The sequence below is a fragment of the Helobdella robusta genome (genome assembly GCF_000326865.2).
Source record: "Helobdella robusta unplaced genomic scaffold HELROscaffold_96, whole genome shotgun sequence".
Taxonomy (NCBI): domain Eukaryota; kingdom Metazoa; phylum Annelida; class Clitellata; order Rhynchobdellida; family Glossiphoniidae; genus Helobdella; species Helobdella robusta.
Window position 1 is genome coordinate 450754 of NW_008705547.1, and position 10623 is coordinate 461376.

The 10623-nt window shown below is 34.4% G+C and overlaps 2 protein-coding genes across 2 annotated transcripts in view; one reads left to right on the forward strand and one right to left on the reverse strand.

Annotated features, from left to right (window-relative positions):
- The window catches only part of HELRODRAFT_182999 (hypothetical protein), a gene marked incomplete at both ends in the record, with an annotated part of 4385 nt that extends 1804 nt beyond the window's left edge, over window positions 1-2581 (forward strand). Inside the window, 2 exons of the mRNA XM_009033716.1 lie at window positions 402-562; window positions 2509-2581. Of these exons, the coding sequence (XP_009031964.1) occupies window positions 402-562; window positions 2509-2581 (234 nt within the window). The remainder of the gene's footprint in view (window positions 1-401; window positions 563-2508) is intronic.
- A 2994-nt stretch (window positions 2582-5575) lies between these two features.
- HELRODRAFT_187664 (hypothetical protein) lies at window positions 5576-10391 on the reverse strand (the record flags this gene model as incomplete). The annotated part of the gene is made up of 9 exons (XM_009033717.1): window positions 5576-5706; window positions 7338-7473; window positions 7922-8042; window positions 8355-8387; window positions 8761-8830; window positions 9169-9283; window positions 9465-9559; window positions 9720-9746; window positions 10283-10391. 9 exons carry the CDS (start codon window positions 10389-10391, stop codon window positions 5576-5578), a joined length of 837 nt encoding a protein of 278 aa, XP_009031965.1.
- Between the last annotated feature and the right edge of the window lie 232 nt (window positions 10392-10623).

A 10623-nucleotide genomic window follows, 5' to 3' on the forward strand; every position in this document is an offset into this window, starting at 1 on the left:
CCTATCTATCTATCTATCTATCTATCTATCTATCTATCTATCTATCTATCTATCTATCTATCTATCTATCTATCTATCTATCTATCTATCTATCTATCTATCTATCTATCTATCTATCTATCTATCTATCTATCTATCTATCTATCAATCTATCAATCTATCCATCCATCCATCCATCCATCCGTCCATCCATCCATCCATCCATCCATCCATTCATCCATCCATCCATCCATCCATCCATCCATCCATCCATCCATCCATCCATCCATCCATCCATCCATCCATCCATCCATCCATCTCTATCTATCTCTATCTATCTCTATCTATCTATCTATCTATCAATTTATAAAACGCTATTTCTCCGAAGTTCAACATCGCTCCTCAATGAATTTTGCAAACAGATGGGTCTGAACTTTGTAAGGTTGGAGAAAGAGTCAGAGAAGAAGATAGAGAGTTCCAGAGAAAAGGGCCAGAAAAAGGAAGATAAAGATTGTGAAAACCGCGGCAAAATAACCATTATATATAATTTCATGCTTATTAACATATACTTAACTTATAAAAGGTAACATTATAAATGGTAAAAAAAACTTGCAGTAACAAAAATAGAGGAATGTTTTTATCATTTTGCTCACTTGGTTCGTTTTAGTTATTAACGTTAAAATATAAATAAATTAATTTTAATTGATTAATTGTAAAGACTTCTTTACTAAAACTCATTAACCGTATTCGTGGCAGCCAAATTCAGCCAATATGAACTAAGTCGTTAGTTGACTTTCGCTAAATACTGCTTTCTAAAATTATTTGGTTAATAAATTTTTGCTGTTATCATCAATTAGCGATCCTCGAGACTAGACAGTGTCGAGACAATGTCGAGACGGTATCGGAACAGTATCGAAACTCAGAGCTATGTAACGACGAGCAACGTAGCCGGCAACGCAGCCAATCAACCGAGTGATTGGGATAATAATGAACACTCCTTACCTTCTGCTAAATTTATTTCTGTTTAAATTAAAACTGGGTAAGCTCAATCTTGATTTTGATTCAGCGAGCTCAATCCCAATGAAAATATTTTAGGAATCCCGAAATTCCTACTTCTAATTCATTTTCAGTCAAATGTATATTAAAATTTGTCAAACTTGTTTAAACCTGTAAATCATCATTTGTTAAAATAATCAAACATCCTAAAACTGGATTTAAATTATAAAGAAAACAACCGAAGCCCAAGAAGGTATTTGTCCACGTGGAGAGACAAATAACTTTGTCTCTCCACGGAGACTTTGTGGAATGAACAAGAGGGAATTCTAGTGACCTTTTGTATTTTGTTTGTGGGTTGTATTGTTGCTTTGTTGGATGAAATTGCTTTCCGAACTAATGTTAAAGTTTAAATTTGATATATTAGCAAATTAGAATATTTAAATTTTTTTTCAACAAACTCAAACAAACGATCGACCGAAGCTTCAATTTCAACAATAATTTATATAAAAATGATTTATACTCTGTGAATAATTTTTATAATTTCTATTTATACTCTATACTTCTAAACTACCTCGTATTATTAATAATTTTTCTTTCACTTGTCAACTATACTCTGATGATTCTTATATTTATACTTCTTTTCCTCCATCTAATCTCAATAATGTTCTTCATAATCAATCTCTATGTCTTTTTTCATTTATCGCTTAGTCTATGACTCTATATGTCTTAAACTTAATCCTTCTAAATTTGAATTAATTCGTTTTAATAAATCTAAACACTCTATTACTATTCCTCCTATTACCTTACCTGACTTAAACTCTTGATGTTTCTCACAAGTTTCGTAGTCTAGGCTTTATCTTTAATTCTACTATGTCTCTTTCTTCTCAGATTAATAGTGCTTCTAAAATTTCTTATTTTCAACTACGTAGAATAAAAAAACTTGTGCCTTTTCTTGACGATCCTACTCTTCTCCTTCTTGTTACTTCGTTAGTCTTATCTAGGATTGGTTATTGTAACTCGCTCTACTATGGTCTTCCTGATTCTACACTCTATCATTCAAGTAAAGCTTTTAACTCAGCTGCTCGTCTAGTTGCTCGTGCCCCTTTCTTTTCTCACATATCTCCACATTTTGTTCTCTTGCACTGGCTACCTATAAAATATAGAATAATTTTAAAAATTCGCACATTTATGTAGAGGCCTCAATCTAAATTATTTCCTAAGTATTTATCAGATATATTAATTGAACCTAAACGCCCCGGTTTACGATCTTCTTCTTGTTGTCACTTCTTCTTAACTCGTGTTAAACACTCTTCTGCTAAAGCTGCTTATGCTTTTTCTGGCCCTTTTCTCTGGAACTCTCTACCTCCTTCTCTGATTACTTCTCCATCACTTACGAAGCTCAGAGCGGATCTCAAGACCCATCTGTTTGCAAAATTCATTGAGGAGCGCTGTTGAACATCACGGAAATAGCGCTTTATAAGCTTATTGATTGATTGATTGATTGACGCACCACACACACACACACAACACAAGAAGTTTACGACAGGCGGTGGTCGTATTCGAACCTGGTCACGGTGCAACCAAACCAGACGACCTTAAAATTTAATCGAAGCAGCATGCCGATAATACTACATTTTAAATAAATGAATAATTTTATTTGTTTTTTTGTTGTCTTTAAAAAAGAAACAAAAAATCGGGTTTTCGATAACTTTTTATTCATTCATTCATTCCATCAATCATTCATTCATTCATTTAATTACTCCTTTTCATAATTTTAACTTAATTCTAACTTAACAAACAACTCTGCAGTATAGAAGGAAGTGAATGAAAGAGAGAGAGAGAGAGAGAGAGAGAGAGAGAGAGAGAGAGAGAGAGAGAGAGAGAGGAGAGAGAGAGAGAAAGAGAGAGAGAGAGAGAGAAAGAGAGAGAGAGAGAGAGAGAAAGAGAGAGAAATGTTATGTATGTTCTACAAATTTACATAAAAATGAATTAATATGAAACTATGAATGAATGAATGAATGAACGAATGAATGAATGAACGAACGAACGAAGGAATGAATAAATAAACGAAGGAATGAACAAAATGAATGAGTAAACAAAGAAAGTTATTACAATTGAGTGATGGTACTAATTAGCGACAAATTAAAGGTTAAAGGTCATTCCCAATTAAAATATTAAAATATTAATTAATTAATTAATTAATTCATTCATTCGTTCATTCAGTCAGCCATTCATTAAAATAAGAATGAATGATGGTATGCAAAAACATACAAATAAAAGAATGAATGAATGAATGAATCAGTGAACATATTAAGTATAAATAATTGAATAATTAATATATAAATAAATAATAAATAAGCAAAAAATGAACGAACGAACGAATGAATGAATGAAAGAACGAATGAATGGACGAGTGAACGAATGAACGAATGAATGAAAAAAAGCAAACGAACGAATGGTTGAATGAATGAGCGAAAAAATGAACGTTAATTTGAAGAATAAACTAATGAACGAACGAACGAACGAGCGAAGGAACGAACGATCGAACGAGCGAACGAAGGAACGAACGATCGAACGAATGAACATACAAACAAATGGATGAATGAATGAAAACACGAATAAATAAACAAATGAAATAATAAATTTTGTTGTCTATATATGGTCTGCTGCCTCACATAAACCTTGTCATTTTCTCTACCCTCACAGGAAACTTTGGCTCTAAAAAAATTATATAATTAAATTATTTAACAAATTAATTAAAAAATAATTAATTTAATCTATTTTTTTATCAATGTATCCATTCATTCATTCATTCCTCTGTCCATCCATCCATTCCTTCATTCGTCCATTCCTCTGTCCGTCTCTCCATCCATCCATCCATTCCGTCATCTATTCACCCACGCATTCTTTTATCCATCCATAATATATTCATTCATAAAATTCTTTCGGTCAACCACACAAAACTTCCTTCCATTCATTCATCCATCCATGAATTCATCCATCCATGCATTCATCCATTCATCCATCCATGCATTCATTCATCCATTCATTCACACACTCATTCATCCACCACACAAAACATCCAGCCATTCATCCATCCATGCATTCATTCATTCATCCATTCATTCACTCACTCATTCATCCACCACACAAAACATCCAGCCATTCATCCATCCATGCATTCATTCATCCATTCATTCATTCATTCATTCATCCATACCTTCTTCGTCTCGTCCCTCTAACAACGTGTATTCCTTGTTGTTGTTGCTGTTCTTGGTCGGTGTTGTTGTCAAGTTGCTGTTGTAGTGGCGAATAATAATAATAACAACAATAATAATAATAATGGAAACTTTTTTTATTGAAACTCAAAAAAAAACTAAAATCAGATTCATAAATATATACACAGATAAATATATAAATATAATAATAATGATGAATAAATATCATGCACCAATCAATTATCTTGGCCAGAAGTTTTTAAAGATTAATTAGTAATTTTAATTAGAGCGTTTGAAATTAGTTTTTATAATCCTTTTAAACTCTTATCAATTAATTATCTTATCAATCAATTATCTTGGCCATTAATTAGTAATTTTAATTAGAGCGTTTGAAATTAGTCCAATAGATTTTTATAATCCTTTTAAACTCTTATCAATTAATTATCAAGATTTTTTAATGATCGAATGTTTGGGCCTAAGCTATCAGCTCATCCAGGGTTTTCCAATCCAGGTCAGTCAGTCAGATGTCGGATATCTGAGAGTTGCGACTGGACCAAAGTACTTTTTAAGATCTGCAGCTACCATTGTGTAGCTGTAGTATCTAATTATCTAATTAATTAATCTAATGAATTATCTAATTAATTCATCAACTGTGTGCAGCATGGCTTTAACTTTTTTATGATGAATGTGTTCTTTTTCATTAGCAATAATTGAATTGATTTGATTTGATCGATTGATTGATTGATAGATTGAATAAAGATGAAAGACGGAAATTAAGAAGAAAGTTATCTAATAATTATAATAATAAATATAATAATAATAATAATAACAATAATAATAATAATAACAATAATAATAATACAAGAGCCACAGCGCACCTCATTGGTTGGACGTGGACCAATTGCGTTTCGACTTTCGGCGTCATGGTCACGTTGATCGCTGATGGCGCGTTGCTATTGGCTGGCGCTGTCGTCAGGTCCATGGTCCTGTAGCCAATAGGAATTGGGGAGATTCTGGCGGTGAATGTCACTCCGTCCCCCATACTGTTTGGGTTATGATGATGATGCTATTGTTGTCGGTGGTGGTAGTGATGATGATTAAGTTGTTGTTACAACAATCATTATCATAATCACAAATCAATTAACGAATAATGATGATAACGACTATCATCACCATCTTCGTCACCTTCACCATCATCATCATCACCTCACCTCAATCATCATCTCAACCATCATTACCTTCACCATCATCATCATCATTTCAATCACCATCATCACCTCCATCACCCTCATCATCACCTTCACTTCCATCAACATCACCAACATTACCTCCATCATAGCCACCACCAACACCACCATCATTCTCATCATCATCATCAATACTCACTCGGTGAAAACGGGCAGGAGCCAAAGGAGTGGTGACCTACCGAAGACCTCGATGAAGTTCTTCCGACAGCCCCTGTTGTAAGCGTTCTTATCGGGTCCTGACCTAAAGACTGGAGCCCTCAGTGACTCTGATGGTGATGATGATGACGATGTTCGTGATGGCAATGATTGACATGATGATGTGATGATTGTGATGTGATGATGATGACGAAGACGATGTGATGAAGTTGATGAAACACCAAAAACTCTAAATAAATCAAAAACCAAAGATCCTAAATAAGCCCATAGATATCATGAGTAAACCAAAAATCCTAAATAAACAAAAAAAAACGAAGTAAACCAGAAAACCAAAAACCTTAAATAAACCACAAAAAAATCAGAAAACTAAAAATCCCAAATAAACAACAGAAAAAACTAAATAAACAACGGAAAAAACTAAATAAACCAAAAAAAACCAAAGATACTAAATAAACCAAAAAAACCAAAGACACCGAATAAACCAAAAAACAAAAAGACACTAAATAAACCAAAAAACCAAAGACACTAAATAAACCAAAAAACAAAAAGACACTAAATAAAATAAAAACCCAGGGTCGTCTGATTCTTGGCGACGAGTTCAACGTGGAAGAACCAAAGAACAAAAATAGCGAGGCCCATGCAACAGGCGACAACGAACAAGAGTAGGACGTTCACATTCGCCATCATTGCTGGCGATGACGAGGTTGATGACGATTGTTGTTGGTGTTGGTGTAGCGGTGATGATGATGATTGGTTTAAAGACGACAATAATTGTCGTTGTAGTTGTTGCGATGATAATGATTGTCGTTTTTGGTGTGATGATGATGATTGTTGTTGGTGTGATGATGATGATTGTTGTTGTTGTGATGATAATGGCTGTTGTTGTTGTGATGATGATAGCAGTTGTTGTTGGTATGATATTAATGATTGTCGTTGTTGTTGTTGTAATGATTGATTCAATGATGATGATGATTGTTGTAATAATGATGATGATGATCGCGATAACGGTGATGATGATGATGACGCTGCTGAATCATCTTCCGGTCGCGGATCTAACGACTGAAATGATGGTGATGATGACCTCACAAAAATAAATAAATAAACGAACGAACGAACGAACTAACGAACGAACGAATAAATAAATGAATGAACATAAAATAAAACTAAAAAATAAAATAAAAAAATACAAGCCAGCGAGCAAACGCAAAATTCGCCAAATAACAAAAAACCATTAAGTGAACTAGAGGACACCAGTTATACAGAGGGGCACCACCACCACCACTACTACCACCACCACTACTACCACCACCAACACCACCACCACCACCACGAACGAACGACCTCCATCACCGAATCCTGATTACAACGCAACAGAGTAGGTCGACGAAAGGAAACTAAGAACTGACAGTTGAAACGAGGTTGAAATGGTAGAAGAACAAAAACCGCGAAAAATAACAAACTAATTCAACAAAGGAGTAAATTAAAAGTAGACAGAGAGAGAGAGGGAGGGAAAGAGAAAGAGAGAGAGAAAGAGAGAGAGATAGAAGAAAAGAGAGAAAAGAGAGCAATAAGAGACACAGAAAGAGTAAGAAAAAGCAGAAAGAATGACTGACAGACAGACTGAGAATGTAGTTAAAAAAAGGAGAAACCAACCAAGAGAATGAAAGAAAAAAAAAGATAGAAAGAAAGAGAGAGAGAGAGAGAGAGAGAGAGAGAGAGAGAGAGAGAGAGAAAGTGATACCTAGAGTGGTCCTATTGACGGTAATAAGATAGGAGTGGTAGGAGTGCAGGGTGAGCAGACTGATGGTGAACATGATGGAGACGAAGAAGAGGAAGAGGATGTTGAATTTGCCGTAGCCCTCTATCGACAGGTCCATCTTATTATTTATTTATTATTATTTGTTAATTATTTATTTATTATTATTATTTATTATTATTATTATTATTTATTATTATTGTTGTTATTATTATTATCGTAATTATTGATTTTGTTGTTATTGTTGGTATTATTATCATCATCATTATCAATAATAATATATTTGTTATAAATAATAATTTATTTATTTATTTATTATTATTATTTATTATTATTATTATTATTGTTATTATTATTATTTGAATAAGTGTCCCATGAAGGTCCGGAGTGGAAGCGTGAAGGGGGAGTGGAGGAAAGATTGAGAATAGAAATCATCATCATCATCACTATCATCATCATCATCACTATCATCATCATCATCACTATCATCATCATCAACCTATCATCATCACCACCACCACTACCACCAAGACCCCTATCACCACCACCATCATCATCATCGTCACTACCGTCCAGAACTTGACGAAGTACTGGCAGCTGGTGGCCGCGATGAAAAGGCAGAAGAGGAAGGAGTACATGAGGAAGAGGAAGAAGAACTTGTAGTTGCTGTAGCAGACGCAGTTGTTGATCCTGGTGGTGATGATGATGATGATGGTGGTGATGGTGATGATGATCGTGATAGTGGTGATGATGATCGTGATTAAAGGGTGGTGATGATGATGATGACGCAGTGGTGGTGATGATCGTGATGATGATGGTCGTGACGGTGGTGGTGATGATGATGATGGTGGTGGTGATGATAATGATGACGTAGTTGTTGATCCTAATGACGATGATCGCGATAATGGTGATGATGATCGCGATGGTGGTGATGATGATGGCGACGATGATTATTATGGTGGTGGTGATAATGATGACGGTTATAATGATGGTGAATTCTACCAGGGGCAGTGGTGGTCCATCTTCAACACACATCTGAGAATGAATAAATGAATAATGAATAAATAAATGGATGGATGAATGAATGAATGGATGGATGAATGAATGAATAAATGAATGGATGAATGAATGAATGAATGAATGAATGAATGAATGAATGAATGAATGAATGAATGAATGAATGAATGAATGAATGAATGAATGGAAAAGAAAATTTAACTTGATTAACGAACGAATGAATAAAACTATTAGACGAAGAAATATGTGAACCCTTGAATGAATTAGCGAACGAAAGAATGAATCAATCAATCGATGAATGAATGAATGAATGATGAATAAATGAAGAACTGGAAGAACCAGTCAACCCATCAATCAATCAACCAATCAGTCAACCAACCACCCAACTAACTTTTGACAGTTAGAACAGTGGTGCGTCCTATCTGGCTTGATGCATTGGCATGCCTCACAAAATCGTACGCCTGGTCAATCAATCAATCAATCAATCAATCAATCAATCAATCAATCAATCAATCAATCAATCAATCAATCAATCAATCAATCAATCAATCAATCAATCAATCAATCAATCAATCAATCAATCAATCAATCAATCAATCAATCAATCAATCAATCAATCAATCAATCAATCAATCAATCAATCAATCAATCAATCAATCAATCAATCAATCAATCAATCAATCAATCAATCAATCAATCAATCAATCAATCAATCAATCAATCAATCAATCCATTAATTCATTCACTCATTCAATCACCCGTTCATCCATCCATCCATTCATTCACTCACTGAACCTACATCCTCTGACAGTTCGACCTTGAACTCTCAGCTTGATGCCCTTGTTCTCCACGACCTCCTTACATTCGGCCTTGCCCTTCTCAGCCTGATCCTTCTCGTCTGCAGTCAAGAAGTACTGTGATAGGTTGGTTGGTTAATTGGTGATTGATTGATTGATTGATTGATTGGTTGATTGATTCGTTGGTTGATTGATTCGTCGGTTGGTTGGTGATTGGTTGGTTGATTGGCCAATCAATCAATCAATCAATCAATCAATCAATCAATCAATCAATCAATCAATCAATCAAACATCCAACTTGGAATGGAACTCCAGCCGTTGGAGTGAAGATGGCTTTTATGAAGCACCAGATGCACATGAACAGCAATACGCTGAAGATCACTATGTAGAAGACTGTATGTCCATATGTTTGTATGTATGTTTGTATGTGTGTATGTTTGTTTGTGTGTATGTGTGCATGTATGTATACATGTGTGTTTGTTTGTATGTATGCATGTATGTATGAAAGTATGTGTGTGTGGTGTGTGTGTGTGTGTGTGTGTGTGACACCCACTTCGTTCGACAAGATCTGTGACCATATCTGAGAAATATTTTTTAGAATTATTTTCAAGAAAGAACATTAAAGAGAGGTAAGTAGACACGCCCGAATGGTGCTTTAAGAACGCATACATACATACACATACATCTTACTTATGCTTTTATGTTTTTGTGTGTGTGTGCATGTGTATGTGTCTACATACATGTGTATGTAGACACTAGTCGCTTTAGATTTAATACTAGTGTAGTTTAACCCTAAAACGGACCCTATAGAGTCCGCTTAAACGTGTTTGAAACAACGAATCTTTGTGAGTTATTTTTAGATTTTTTTTTCTTTCAACTTTTGTGACTTTTACTTCTTTGTATGAAAGACCCTGTTACATTTAGATTTTAGAGTTGGATCTAAAACTATATTTTCAAAATTATTTTTAATTTTTTAAAAAGTTATTAAATTTTAAATATGTGTTGCTTGAAAGGTAGAAGCAGGACAGGGTGTTATTAGTTATTTAAGTTGACATTTAGAAACATTACAATGAAATTGATCCCCAATCTGCCTAATTAGAAGGAATCACTACTCACAGAGGCACATCTGGACGATGTAGGCGTATGTGGACCAGACGAAGAGCAGAACGACAAATACAACTGGAACCCATCTGACGACGGTCAGGCAGAGCACGGTGAAAGCCATTTTGTTTTTTCTTATTGAATCCTTAATAACTGACTCTAAATTAGTTTGATTTGATGTTTTTAATCGTAATTTATGGAATACCTTTTACTACCCTAACAATTATTTACCGTGTTTTTGTTTATTTTTAAAGCCTAAGTTGATTTTTAGTTGCACAACTGCCCGGAGACTAGCAATCGGGCAAAAGTTAACGTTTCAAAAATTTTCAATTTATCATCTTATATATAATTATATA